The 16023-nt window shown below is 40.2% G+C and overlaps 1 protein-coding gene across 1 annotated transcript in view; it reads left to right on the forward strand.

Moving 5' to 3' along the window:
- The window catches only part of ntf3 (neurotrophin 3), a 50582-nt gene extending 45972 nt beyond the window's left edge, over positions 1-4610 (forward strand). Inside the window, exon 2 of the mRNA XM_033615064.2 lies at positions 3476-4610. Coding sequence (XP_033470955.2) covers positions 3476-4363 — 888 coding nt within the window. The 3' untranslated portion in view covers positions 4364-4610. The remainder of the gene's footprint in view (positions 1-3475) is intronic.
- Positions 4611-16023: the final 11413 nt, after the last annotated feature.

Consider the following 16023-nt stretch of genomic DNA (forward strand, 5'->3'; position numbering starts at 1 on the left):
CTGCTCTAAACAGCTGTGGGAAACCTCTGTGGTTACAGAACCATGTAGTGCGTCAACCCAGCTAGTCATTTTGGCCACAATACAACATGAGAACGACTCATCTTTGAGGATCGTAAAGCAGCTGGAAAATGGATAGAAGAGTTGAAAGAAGAGCAGCAGAGAAGTTGAGAAATACTTTACTTGTATCTGAACATGATCTCATCCCTACTCATCATATTTTGACGCTTGGGTTGAAATCAAGATACAATGCAAAAGGCTGCCCCCAGCATACAGTGACACCAGAGGGCAGCCTGATGTGTTGTACCTTGACACAGGTGATTGACGGTGAGGTTTAGGCAACAAACCTAGCCTAATTGGTAAGGGTTAGAAAAACATAACGGAACTAACGACTGACTAATGACTCAAAATTACAAAAAAACTCAACTTTGACTTGTAGTTCCACACAGGACAGTGGTCTCCTAGTCTCCTGGGTCAATGCCCTGTGCACGTTGGACCATTCACCTCCCCTACCGCCCACCTTAAGCAGACTTTCTTACCCTTTATACTGTGTCCATTGCTCTAAACATCTAATAATGACAGAGGAGTTTACATTACAGACACTAAAGGGTGCATTGTGTGTCTGTACAGTATCTGACATGAGGGACCACTGCCCATGTGGCATTTTTTGACGCCCTGGAAGTGAGACCAGGTTGACGTACAACAGCTGTCAATATATTGCACATAGGCAAGTGTGCTTCACTTCATTCAACATGACCGAAATAGTTCTCACAAACCACAAACACTAGGGTGACGTCTGAAAGTTACCAAACGTGTTTATTGTTCCTTAGTATTGCAGCAGGCAGTATCTTTTTCATGCAGCTGTGATCGATATTTTTATCTTAACAATGGAAAATGTGCAAACTACTTGCTTTCAACGGGGGTTGCTCAAAGTGACAAATCCACAACATCATCTTTTAGCTTTTTGTTTCTGGTCCACAGCTTTACTGCATCGGTTCAGTCTCACAGCTCCTATCAGTATCATTTTCATCCACAGCAGACAGAGGTTTTCAGTTAAAAAGCTCCGTTAAACTTATTGTATGCTGCCCTGTCCAGCACCAAATGGCAGTCACATGAAGTAAGTACCTCGCTGGTGAAGCATTTAGCAGCTAAAGAACCTGATATTTCCCTCAGGAAATGGTGGAGACCAAAACAGAGCTAAAGTTAGAGAGAATACTGGATTTATATTTATCAGGTGGCCATAAACACTGCTAATGTTGCTCTGTGTCTGCCTGATGTGCAAGTGAGGGAACTTGCTGACCTTTAAGGTGATTATATATCAGAGCTATGTGTACAGTTTGTTTCTGCTGCCCCAAGTGGCTGAAATATCAGTAATTGCAGGTTTAATAGTGGGATTAACAAGTGTCTTTCTATCAAACTATCTGATGGCCGACAGTAGAAGACAGTGCCTGCACTTGGGGGTGCTTATATGTGGAAGTTTATGAATGAGCTTTAGTGAAAAACAAAGCAACAGCAACAGCAACAAACAGCTTTTCCGAGACCTGAGGAGTGACCATGTATCTTCCCTGAGGTTCACACCACATGTATATCCTGACCCATGCTGATTGGAAACAAGCATGTGGTGCTGAAACATCTGCTTTTGTGCACCTGACATACACAAACATTAGAGAAATGCTTGCAGATCTCCTACTGATCACCACTGGGGTTTTTTAACTCTCCTGGGAGTGAAATTCTGTGAAAGAGACAAACAAACTGAGAAAGCTGGAACTCATTCAGGTTTGAGCAGATTACTGAGTATATGTCACCATTCAGGGCGCCGAGGCTGAGAGCATAACCTGAGCCAAGATGTACTGTAGTAAGAATCGACACTTCAGGTAGGGCTTGTTTCGGTAACATTTTTGGTTTTGGCTGGAGGAAGTAAGAAAAGAGCCATGGCTTGGGGTAATGCAATCTCCGATCAACATTTCCAAAACTACTACAGAAAAAAGTGTATTTTTCATATTTTTCTATGATGAGTTAGCTTGATATGGTTCTTATTACAGGCTTGAGTGTTGTTTTGTCATACCTTGACAGTTTCGATGACTGTGCCTGTTGTAATCATCAGAAACGTCACGTGATGTGGTGACGTGTCCGACAACCTGGATAAAACATCTACAGGACACGTCACCGCAACATCATGTGACGCTTCTGATGATGATGACAGATGCAGTCATCAAAACTGTCAAGGTATGACAAGCTAAGTGTTATAAGTAGGCTATATGAATTTGTTTAGACTAAGAATGATGAGTGTTCAGTGTTTCATATCTTAACAATAGAAAAATTACAATGTACATTTTCTGTTTTTTTTTGCTAAAAGACAGGGCTGAATATGATGCCGGATACCTTTAAGGTATCGGCCAAATTTCGTGCAGAGCTCACACTCCTACACCTATACTGAGGTGTGGTGAAGTCGAGCATGGTATGACTGACAGGGTTGGCAGTTCGGCCTGCCAAGATGCCATCAAAGTGTTTCCCACCTCATTCACATTATGGGTATTACATGAAGTACTCTATAGGTATCTGTATCATTTTAAGGATACAGGTATTGGTACTGGTATCGCTGTTCAATATGAAGCAGGGCGTAACCTTTCAGAATCATCCTGCTGGTCCGAGGATTTCAACCAGCAACCTTTCCATCATAAAACTGCTGCTCCAAAAAGTAAACTACAAATACATTTTAAAAACAATCACTATAGGTAACTAATGCTTTTAAAAAGAGACAGACACGCTATGACAATGCGACAAAGTGCGTGTGTGCCTTTAAGATGCTTGTGCCAGGCGTTTTCCTGGAATACTCTGAACAGAATTATGGGTGTTTTATGGCCACATGGTATGTTGTACATGTTGCAGCATGTTAGTTCCCATAACGGTGTGTTCTACCAAGACACACACACACACACACACACACACTGCTGCTGTTATTTACAGTGTGGTAACTGAGTTCAAGCCAAACATTTCCACAAAGCCACAAATGTATATGCTGAACTAGCTCTTAGAGGTTTGTGAGTGCAATGTAAACATAGATGTACAGATCGCTGTCAGTGGATTACTTTGATGCCAATAAAAACTTTGAAAGTGAGGATTCTCAAGCAAATTCTTAAGTTATGACTTTTGAGATCATTATATCATTAGGAAGTAAGTTATACTGAATTTATTACAGTTGCTGCTGCTGTTGCAACTGCTGACCGTGTTGACAAGTGGGCCAAATCAGTGGGCCAAAATACAGTAATCAACTTCCTGGGGTTTTCAGAAAAACGGCATGCAACCTTTCGAATTTTACCTCATACTTTATCTTTGCCTCACCTCTCTCCCTCCACCCTGTAACACTCCTGTGCCCACTTGGGAGAGTGCACCTCACAGATTCGATTGGAGGAAAGGGACTAATGTTCTAACTCCTGTAAAGCACATCTCTTAATTTTTTTTCTCTTTCTTTCTGCAGATCTTACAGGTGAATCTAGTGATGTCCATCCTGTTGTATGTGATGGTCCTCGTGTACCTCTATGGTATCCAGGCAACCAACATGGACAGCAGTCGCCAGGGACAACAGCAGCAGCAGCAGCAGCCAAGTCCCGACCCCTTAAACTCCCTTATCATCCAGCTGCTTCAGGCTGACCTGACGAGGGGGAAGACCCGGGGGAACCAGAGCCAACAGGGGAAAAGCAGGGACACTGAGCCCCAGGACACGCTGCCTCCTCTCCTCAGTGCAAACTTTCCTTTAGAGGAGGAGGGTGATGCAGAGCAGTGGGGGACGGGGGGTCGCAGCGGCGGGAGCAGCGACGGTGTGGTTGACCGGCAGGTGATGCTGCTAAACTCAGACCTTCTAAGGCAGCATAAGCGGTACAACTCACCTCGGGTGTTGCTGAGCGATCGGCCACCACTGCAGCCGCCGCCACTGTACCTCTCAGATGATTACGTGACCGATGGACTGGATGGCGGGGCAGCTGGAAACAAGACAAGAAAGAAGCGTCATGCTGAACACAGGAGCTATCGTGGGGAATATTCTGTGTGTGACAGCGAGAGTCAGTGGGTGACGGATAAAACCCAAGCAGTGGACACCAGGGGGGAGCCCGTCACTGTTCTGGGCAAAATTAGAACCAGTGCCACAAAGGACATCAAACAGTACTTTTATGAGACACGCTGTCGGACCCCCAGGCCTTTCAAAGGTGGCTGCAGGGGCATCGATGACAAGAACTGGAACTCGCAGTGCAAGACTACCCAGACTTATGTTCGAGCACTGACGCAGGTTCGCAATTTAGTGAGCTGGAGGTGGATACGTATAGACACTTCCTGTGTCTGCGCTTTGTCAAGGAAACGTCATAGGACGTAAACAAAACAATACCAGCCCTGCTGGGGACTACATGTTTGGAATTCTACTTCCTGTATAGGATTTTATTTCCTGATGACAGTGCTCTCCACCACAGGAGTATGCGTCATGGTGGTGAAGAGCAACACTCTGCTATAAAATAAAATGATGCTTCTACTGAAGAAATCTTGGGTCCACTTAAATGATATTTCACATTGTTGTGCTGCAAATCCACAAGCCGGTGCAGTGCTGCTGTTACAGAAGAACTCGTTTGAGAGGGGCTGGGGAGGGAGGGGGAACTGTACATATAAATTATTTAAATTATATAAAATGCATGTAGTTTATACATGTTTATCTATCTATATATGATGTATGAATATATTGTGTTATTTATTGAAAGAAGTCTTCTTCAAAAGGAAGAAAATGTCTATAAAAAAAGGAATGAAACAACTCATTTTGAGACTATAATACAAAGCTGGGCTGCAAAGGTGCTCCACAGTAAGACTTTACATGTGCCTTGACCAGTGTGGCTGCAGAGCAGAGAGATAGGACATGGTAACTCACAGGCAGCGGTTGCTGCATATGTTCTGCGGGCAAACCTAAAAAGTGACTGGGGCCTGTTCTGTCCTACAGCCCAAATTCTTAGCGTTGCCCCGTAATGAGGTAACGCTAAGAATCTTATGACCGAAACACTGATTTCAGATTTTACACTGCGCCCACAACTGACCATATTCTTAATGTATGTTGTAATACACCACTTACATCCATTCATTCCTCTGGGAGACAGTTTTGACCAAATAAAAAATAGGAATTCCTCTTGTGGAATCTGCTGGCAGTGACTGACAGTCATCAAACCACCTTGACTCTGTTCACCATGTTTTACTCTCAACTGATAATCATAAGCTGTTTTTGTTTCTTTCCATTAATAAAAAAGCTATATTTCTTACAGTTGGAAACATCTCATTAACAAATTTCCTTTACAAATTTTGAAAAATTGTGACAAATAGTACATTACTTCAGTGATACTTTATTATATTAAGACAAATAATACAATCCTCCTTAAAGTTATATTTTGACCACCTGCTTTACTTATGATCAGAGGTGTGAACTTGAGTCACATGACATTATTTGATGACTTCAGACTTGAGTTAACAAAATGAAAAAAGACTTGCAACTGCACCTGGACTTAAACACCGGCAACTCATGACTCCACTTGGACCTTAGCCTTTTGACTTGAAAATATTTTATACCTTTCCCCAATCCCAAGGACTTCAAAAGTATGTTATTTCAAAAGTGTGCCACGAATCAATTCCTGAATCAACTAACATTAACACTATTCATTCCCAGCAAGTCGACATGTAATTCCCCAGATGATCCTATTTATTTGACCCAATCCAACAGCATCCAGTCAAGTTGACCAGATGCTGTCATACAGAACTTATGTCACATTACTGAATGCCGATTGGATACCAAAGATAACTTTGTTCTTTTACAAAATCTATGTGGTGGTCAACAAAGAATTAAGATGAAGATGCAACAACTTCCAATAAACGTGTTGTAACAAACAGGTACAAATTTTAAAAAGCAGTCGTGATTTTTGTAAATGTGTTACTCTTTGTTAAATGCCACATTTGGTGAAGAGCACATTATGGCTTGTTTAGGACTCAAAACTCAAAGGTTAGGACTTAGTACCTGACCTGGGACTTGTCTTAACTTTGGACTTTATGTGAGACTTGTCTGTGTTGACTTTGGACCTGACTGGGCACTTGATTGCAAAGAGCTGAGACTGACTTGTGACTTGCAAATCAATGACTTGGTCTCACCTCTACTTGTTACCAACTCCAAGATGGAGTACATGGGGTAAAAGCTGGCAAATTCCTAACAAGGTCAGTTATTAGTTATTGTAAAGCAGCAGCCATTACAGAAGTCCCTCACTCTGTTACTGTCCTGTTATAAAATGGAGTTGGGTTTATGCTGCAAGTGTGTGTAGTTAAATCTCTCAAATTGCCACTTCTGAGGAAAAGCTTTGCTATTGTTTTTAGTTTGATGGCTTCTACATTTTACGTCAAGTCTTTTAATTATGTCATCTTGCTGACTGGAGAATTAGCGCCACCTACTGCTTATTTAAATGAACGAACTGTCAATATAGTACAGTAGTTGATGGAAAAGTGCATGAATTTTCATTTTCTTTTGCTGATTTTCTGAAAATTCAGTTCAAAATTTGTGCAGCATTTGGATGGAAACCCAACTATTGACTGGTGGTGTCCCCAAGTTGTGTGTTTAGGGACTTCCAAGGAGTTCAGCCAGGGAGAAAGAGTGACTACGTTTACATGCACAAAATATTCTGTTTTTTGCCCTTATTCAAAAAAGACATTTTTACTACTAAGCTGTTTACACTGCTAATGAAAATTAATGTTCCACTAATACTTCTGTTTACATGCAGCTGTGCATGTTAGTTGGTTTGTGTATATTACATCATGGATATGCGCAGAACTGACCGTAAGCAGACAAGAGCCATATGTCCCAAACTGTTGTAAAAACCCCAACTGCCACCTATTCAAAATTTGCTTTTTACATGACTCATATCAAATACAGACTATTATCATATATGGAATAATAGTGGAATATTAGTGTGCATGTCAACATAATCAGTGTTTGTTGATCAGAGGTGTGATCAGTAGTCATTTATACCATCAGATGTTTAACACTTTTTTTCACCAGTCATAGCATAGAGAGAGAACAGACATACAGATGGAACTTTATGGCATGGGGTCAGTGGTTAAAAGACGCGCAGCTGATGATGTAGAAAATGATGGAAAAGTGTGTTTCGGTGTGTGTATACGTGTCCAAAACAGTGATGCTTAAGAGTCAGAAATTGCAAGCTGCCTCACATCATTTCACTCACATTGCATAAAGTATTGCTCTAGAGGGACTTCTACAATGGCTCCCATTGTGTGTGGTGCTAACCCACAGTATATGCAGAATGAACTCAAAGTCAAACTTCAGTGATGGTTATCATCGCGGCATCCTTGTTATCTGATATTAGTCACAGTACTTACAGTTTTGAAAACCCAGATGCCAAGAGCAAAGCAGCCAGAGTCATAATGTTCCTTATTGTTTATTTGCTAATATATAAAAATAGGTCCCAATCAAGACCAAGTCATAGAAAAAAGAACACGTCTTGCCTCAGAAATAGTTTCAGACACATCCTAAGGAGTGAAAAAGAACCTGTAAAAATAGGGCAATTTATGTGACATTTTGCAAAGCTGAGAAACAAATCTGATTTCATGCCAACAACCTGCGGTCTCCATAAAAACGTCCTCATATCTGAGATGAAACGGTACAACCATCTGAGAGCAAAGCAGGAGATCAAAAAAGACAGAACGACATAAATGTAAAGAGACACATCAGAAAGAACAGCTGAGAAAAAAAAAAAACAGAAACTGAAAGATCGAATTAAGCAAATCCCTAAAAGTGCAGTGAGACAGAAACAGACCAGAGGCAATGTGATTGACAGAGATATGACTCAGTCATTATCGAATTCCTCAGAGGTTGCTGCAGATCACAGACTGTGTGTTTTAAGAGTAAAAGGTATGTTATGCATTAGATGGTATGTGAAGAGACAGGAGGACTTAGCCAATAAGAGGATACCAAGAAGGAGATGACTGCTAGCGTGATATAAACACATGTCCTGGGTTACCATGAGGTATGAGTGTCAGTCAAAGCAATAAGTATCACTTTTAAGAACATATTCCACTGTGTTGTTTAAAAATGGATGGATTTTCAGGAATAAAGTTTTTTAAAATGGATATATGGTGTTTGTGGTATCAAACAATTCCTTGAAGGGTCAGGGGACTGCTGCTGGGTTGAAGAGGGAATACTGCACACGTTTGCATTCATACTATTACCTTGGGAGGATTAGCAAGGCATGCATGTGATCTTTGTCAATGTATCTTTGGGTTTTAAAGGAAAAATCCACCCTTAAACACACCGAAACCATTAGACCATTAGACAAATATATGTCATCATGTTAAGATATTTCAATGCACTGCAATGAAGTTTTGGTGTCTAACAAACAAAATCTAAAATTAAGGGCTTCTTTCTAAAGCTGCCAACATGCATCAGTAGTTAACAATCAATCACACTGGGACAGAATCTGAAATAAACACATACCACGCAGCAAATACAGGTAAGATAGGCACATCCTGTACCTGCCTGGCCTTGCATCTCACTCTGCTAGCTTATCATGACAGTAAAATTAACTGCTCTGTTCCAAGAAAGTTAGGCTAAAAAAAAGTGCATGCAAGCTGTGCAACTGTGCTGTTCTGTTGGGAGGTGCAGTGACTTAAACCAATGGTGAGTAAGAAACAATATAAATAAGACATGTAATTTCTTAAGCTATGACTAAAGGAAAATTCTACTAACTGCTAGGCTAATTTATACAATGTCACGTTCACCCTGCTTAAGCTAATAATAGGCAACTAGCAAAAAGCAATTATTTTGTCAATGAACCTTGACAGTTATTATTGAGCGAATTATTACACTTTTGTTAAAGTACGTTGCTGTTAATCTTAATATATGGTTATGTGTTGCACCCATACTTATGACAGCAATAAAATAATAACATAGAGGCTCCATAGTCTGAACCAAGACAGCAAACCTTTTATTTCCTTGTCCGGAGCAGCGCATTACAGCTACACTGCTTCCAATTCTTTTCCTTTCAAAATAAAAGCCCTGGATATATACACTGCATCACTACTTACCAGAGGGAACTGACTCACATACTGAGGCTGTGGTGATCAATATATCCAGGTAATTTTAATAAGGCCTTTTCTTTGAATTTGTATCAAAAATAATACGTTATCTCAATGAAAAACAACAAAACATTACCATCACCATTGTTATCTCAACAATGACACACTACTACTCATGATAGCCGCCCTCGTCAGTCTTTTAACTAAAAATTAACACTATAGAACTTTTGTCCAAATGTTTGCTGGCAAGTGACTGTGAGCTAGTATTGCTGCCAAACATTCTGTTGATCCACTAAAAGTTAAATAACCGGTGGCTAGTAGCAGCGCATAAGCAATTGAGGGGTAATGCTAACAGAAAATGGATGAATGACAGAACTGATGACATTAAATATTTGAGAGAACCTACTGATGGATTTTGAAAGTGATGGGAGAATGACAAAGAAGCCCTTAATGGAGTGAACAACACACTTAACATCTGAAAGTTAATTTTCCTTTAAGTGCCTTACTTCACCTTCCTAACCCACATTATTCTATTCCATTACACCCACCCACAACAGCTTCTGTCATTGGCCGGACAGTTGCATCTCTCAGTTGGACTATGAAAGTCTGTGCCATAACATACAGATTCTGTACAGTCTATATAAAGGCCTTATGCAATTTTAATTAAGTTCTATAAGGCTCTAGGCCTTTGGTTATTATGACACAGAACTTTGTGAACTGAAAGTAGATAGACATATTTTCTGCAGCTGGTTGTGAAACAGACTAGAGCACTGGTTTCAGTCATTTCAAAGCACTGATTTTCCATATTTATTGATTAAAAACACTGAATGAGAGTGTGACATCTCTTTTTTGGACATTCAGGGCTGAGTTGTGAACAAGTGTGAATGTTTTGACCAGACATTACTGCTTCAGTAGTTATTGTGTACTGCAAAGTGTCAGTTTCTACAAGTCCAGTATCCCTAGGAAGTGTGTCTATATTGGATGATTTTGCATCTCATGCCCAAAGCAAATGTTCAGTGCCAATGCATAGCGTGCTCCTTAAGTAGCAAGGTAGAAAGTGAGGGTATTGAGTTTGTGGTGGTGGGTAGCCATGAAGCACAAAGCCTCCCTTATTCTAACACCAGAAAAGTGTGGAGGGAGGAGGTTTCTGAAGCAATCTGACCAGCCAGCAAGCAGTTCTTATTAAGTCTTATCTTATTACTGACACCTTAACCATAGCTTATCTGCCACAAACACATTTTTCCTGAAACATTTCATAGTTGTCATGTGCAGGTGTTAGAATGAAGAAATTTGAAAACATTGGCATTTGATATTAAAAAAAAAAACATACTGTACACACACAACTGAAAGTAATCCAGAATTCTAAAGAATCATTCAATATTGACACTCTGGCTTGGTGATAGGGTTGATTCTTACATGTTGTGCAAAACTTCTAGAACAGAAAAAAAGTATGACTTTTCTCTCAATCTCCACCTAAAGTTTGTCATGATATGAAGGCAAAGTGTGTCAGGTGTTATGTAGTTCAATGCTTTAAGAGCTGTTAAGGATGTGGAAAAAAATGTGACTACCCTTGCTTTACTTTTTCATGCTGATGAACTCAAAAGTAGATGTTGTACCCTGACTGACACTAGAACTACATCTTTTTGGTACCACAGTACAACATACCAGAGGATGCTGTACACAACCCATCAGAACCCAACAGTTTCTCTTATACTTCCGTTAATGCTTTACGCAGATGAGACAGTTGTGTTCGCACACAAGATTATCGCCTTTTGAAGTTCTTACTGTGGCATATTTTGTTGCCAACTGACTTTGATGGGAATGATAACAGGCACAAAGCTTGGCAGTGATGTCAGCCATGTCATGAGGTCATCCGCTGCTAATTATCTCTCACCAGAGCTTGTCACAAAATGTGACAACATCAATTAGACCTCCCATGATTATCCATCACCCCTCTCTGCCTCCCACTAACCCCAATGTCCTCAGGCAAGAGACAGTTTCTCCCCATTGTTTTCCCCCCACCTGGAGGTGTGATCAGACATGCACCCCTTCTGAAGCCTATTCATGCGAACCTACAGGGGTGTTTGATTTGTTATTAATTTGAGGCTGGTGAAGAAAGCGGTAGGAGGGGAACAGCAGAATGTGCCGTCTCTAATGACCCAGGGGTTTTACAGAAGGGTAAAGCTGACTTAAGGAGATGTACATACATGCAGAGCTGGGATTTGAGGCAGTAATCTCCTATTCTAAGAGAAGCTTACCACTTGTCAGGCTGCAGAGGAGAGCAGATCAGCAATGCCTTCAATGTGCTGACTGAATGTGCACTCATATTTAAAGTGCTTTAGGTGTAAAGGGCAAATTTCAGTGAGTGAAAGAAACTTAATCCTTGGGTAGATTGGTGCTCTTGGGGTAGGGCTGAGCAGCAGTAAACATCTCTGTAATTACTAACAGAAAGTACTGAAGAACACAGTTTAGATGTCATTATTAATTTTGCCCTTCATAAATTTTAATTATCCACATGGTCTATGACTATTTGAGGATGAAGCAGCTGAGAGAGTTTAAGCTAGCAAATATTACTGTTCAAGTAGGCAAACTTGATGTCATTCATCAATACCCTCTAAAAATCTGCATTTCTTCCTATGCCCTCGTGTCTCCAGTTGGCTCTTTCAGCTCTCTTACAGCCAGGACTGAAGGCGCACACATGGCCAACTCGTCTAATCTGTGATGTCACACCAACGTACAGCTCCAGACAGTATTAGTGGGGGAACATGGCAAAGGTGATTGTAAGAGCAGCCAGAATGATTACGTAGTTGCAAGGGGAGACATAGCTGAAAGAATATCTCAAAAAACCTGAGAGAATCACTTTGTTACCTTTTTGTTACATGTTCTGATTGAAAGAATCTTTTTTAATATGAGGATCATTTGAGGGTAAAAGCTTAAATAAACATCCTAGACTAGCTCTCTTAAAGGGAACCTATAATGCCTTTTCCTGTATTTTGAATACATAATTTTACAATGTTGGATATTCATATTAAACATGGCCAAAATTCCAAAAAATGAGGTAACCATATGTAAAAGTAATCCTTGTAAGTAAAACTCACAGGCTTCAGACCATTCGGAATACTGTAGAGCCTATATAGCCTACACTGCTACATGTAGCCATATGCTAACATCAGAGAAACGTGCTATCTCTATATACAGATTCTGCAATCATGTTTGAGCAGCAGGTAAACAGTCCGTGTGAAGAGGTGAAACACTTTGACTAAAATGCTATATTGGAACTCACTGGCTATCTTCTGATGGAAGCTTTATATTAGCCTTTTTAAAATTGCTTTTATACATGTATAAAAGCCGAAATTGCCAGTGCATGGAAGAGGAAGTCTATGCCCCGGAAATCTCTTGGCTAAACCGGATCAGCCCGAAATATTGGTCCACAGCCCCAGAGGCTTTATCTTTATCTGAAAATAATTGATAGGTTCCGAGATTGGGAAAGGTAAAATCTTGGTTGCTGATGTTATTAATTTCTCCCTGATTTAAGGTCATATTCCTGCAAGAACATGTAAGATTGTGAGGACTTTAGAAGCTTTAATTGCTGATTAGTCATGGAAAAATGCTGCAATTCTCTGTTACAGTCATTTGGAGACGCCGAGATACGGAAGACCCATAAAAAAATGGCCAACTAGAGCAGACTGCTCTTTTTCAGGAGGGGGTTTAAAAGGTGATAAAATGAAATATGTCAGACAGAGCCAGAGTACAGGTGTTTTAGCAGAGAATGTATAAAAGAATGTAAAAAATTAAGTGTTATGTTAACATTAAAATGGAAACATGCTCTAGTAGGAACCTAAAATACAAGTATGAACCTGAAAATGGGCCTGATAGGAGCCCTTTAATGGTTTTCTACCTTTAAAAGAAGTAATTTATTAATTAATTCGCCAACATTTTCTTGCATTTAGTGGCATTCCTTCCCAACAAAAAACAGCTAAGTCATCAGACCTTACAAGGAAAAGATCTGTTGCAAGTACAGTAGATTTGAAGCTTTTGTACGCATTTCCCCCAGCTATTACTAATATGCGTACAAAATGTTGCTTGGCCTGGGTATAAGGGCCTTAACCTATATCCCTGTTGCATGTTATTATGATTGGGAAAAAGGATTTTTTAAGTACATGACAAAACCAACTTGACAGACATAGCCGTAAAAAGAGCTTGCTGAACTTCAAGAGGGTTTTTCCTCTCAATCCTGTGTTGGTACCTGTAGGGGGGATTTGTAGAGAAGGGAATTCTGTGTCCTGGATCGGGCTGTTCGTGCGGAGCACTGCGTGAGATCCCTGTCTTAAACTAAGGCACTGAAAGCCATTTGGGTGTTTTCATGCAGTCCTAGAGCCTGCTGACAGCCAGGAGGTCACAGGTCACAAGTGTTTACAGATGGCAGGATCACAACAAGGATAAGAGGTGTAGACAAGATTTGGAAACTGTCAATCAAGCTCATTGCTGGTAGTGTATTTCTGACTGCAGTCCACTAGGTCTAAAGAATAGTAAACGGCTTCTAAGCCAACAATCTTAAAGCTTTGAAGAACTCTGCCAACAAAGTTCAAAAGAAGTTGCTGTTCTCACTCATATTTATCTGTTTGTTCTAAAGATCTGAAAAACATCTGAAGTGATATGGATGGAATTTGGTGCATTGGTGATAAGATGTTGGTGATATCCAAAACAAAACACATATTTCTTCCTGGCTGCATTATTAAGTTTTGTGGTGATGTGATTGTTGCAAACCAAGTGTTGATTGTTGGGTTATTTTATCAGAAAAATCAAAGATTAACAAACAAACATGAACCACTATGAAAACTTAAGGTCTGTCAGAACTTTTCAACAAAGGAGGACATTTGTGCTCTCCTGAGTATAACTGAGTTACGAAAAGTTTCAGGCTCATTTTAAAGATTAATGACTGTGCATAAGAAGGGATAGTGGATTTGGGGAGTCTCTGACGAGGCTTAATGATTTATATAGAGAGTAAATACAAGAAATGTCTTTGGTTTATGACCAAATACCTACAAAACTAATGACCTTCCCATCAGCTTCAGCTGTGGATTGTCGTTAATGCTAATAAGCAAATGTTAGCATGCTAACACGCCTGACAACAATGCTTAAAATGAAATCTTTATAACATCAACATTCTAACATTAATATTTTGAGCCAACCCCATCTCACAGAAATATGCAAAATGACCATAACCTCTTTGCACCGTATTACATGGTGGTGCCACTTGCAGTGTTAAAATTACCTGCCGGCACCACAGAAACAATATCTGTATACATGTTCAGATATCTGTTTATCTGTTTATAGAGCAAAGCCAAAATGGTGTCTGGACCTGTCTTGAGTTGCTAATCAAATTGTTAATAATGACCGGTGCATGGATGAGGAAGTCTTGACCTGGATAATGCTGGCTACTCCAGATCTCCCAAAATATTGGCTGTTGCCCTAAAAGGCTTTATTGTTGTTAAACAATAAATAGGTTCCGAGACTGCCCCACCCTCACACGCTACACAGACTCAGGCCTCATTTACACTGCAAGCAATGTGTTCGCATAGCGCTTGCGAATGGTCACTGTTTACTCGTGTTTTCATTTCGGAGAGCATGTTATAAGGTTTGAGCATTCACACCGCATCCCTTCTACGCGCTGCTCGAGTCAGTTTAAACTACCTATTGCAGAATTGTCCAGGAAATTTGTGTGTCTAATATGAAATGGGATCCTAATTACTTTTGATTTCTTTTTACTCGATTACACGCCACTCAGCAACAGTTACTATACTAGATGTTTATCAGATAGTGCTGTCACAAAATTTAAGGAAAAGATTACTTCGTCGTTAAATTCAATACCAATACCTTCAGTAACAGAGGTTTCCCGTGCCGACTTTAACCTCTCCCAAATTGATCATTTTGTTGATAGCGCCGTAGGCTCGCTGCGAACAACGCTCGACTCTGTAGCTCCTCTTAAAAAGAAGTTAACAAAGCAAAGAAAGTTTGCTCCTTGGTATAACTCTCAAACCCGTAGGTTAAAACAAATATCGCGAAAATTTGAAAGGAATTGGCGATTAACCAAACTGGAAGAATCTCGTTTAATCTGGACAGACAGTCTCAAAACTTATAAGAGGGGCCTCCGCAATGCCAGAGCAAACTATTACTCAGCATTAATAGAAGAAAACAAGAACAACCCCAGGTTTCTTTTCAGCACTGTAGCCAGGCTGACTGAGAGTCAAAGCTCTATTGAGCCTTGTATTCCTTTAGCCCTTAGCAGTAATGATTTTATGAGCTTTTTTAATGACAAAATTCTAACTATTAGAGGCAAAATTCATGACCTCCTGCCCTCAGATGGTAGGCCTACCTATCTAACCTCAAACACAGCTGTAGAATCTAATATATATTTAGATTGCTTCTCCCCAATTTCTCTTCAAGAATTGACCGCAGTGATTTCTTCATCTAATTCATCAACGTGTCTCTTAGACCCCATCCCAACTAGGCTACTTAAGGAGGTCTTTCCTTTAGTTAACACTCATATATTAGATATGATCAATATATCCCTATTAACAGGCTATGTACCACAGTCTTTTAAGGTAGCTGTAATTAAACCTCTCCTAAAAAAGCCCACCCTGGATCCAGAGGTGTTAGCCAACTATAGACCAATATCTAATCTTCCCTTTATGTCAAAGATCCTTGAGAAAGTAGTCGCAGACCAGCTGTGTGATTTTCTCCAGGATAATAATTTATTTGAGGAATTTCAGTCAGGATTTAGAGTGCATCATAGCACTGAGACAGCTCTAGTTAAAATTACAAATGACCTTCTGATTGCTTCAGACAAAGGACTCGTCTCTGTTCTTGTTTTATTAGATCTTAGTGCGGCGTTTGACACAATTGACCATCAAATTCTACTGCAGAGAC

This window comes from Epinephelus lanceolatus, chromosome 23 (genome assembly GCF_041903045.1).
Source record: "Epinephelus lanceolatus isolate andai-2023 chromosome 23, ASM4190304v1, whole genome shotgun sequence".
NCBI lineage: Eukaryota > Metazoa > Chordata > Actinopteri > Perciformes > Serranidae > Epinephelus > Epinephelus lanceolatus.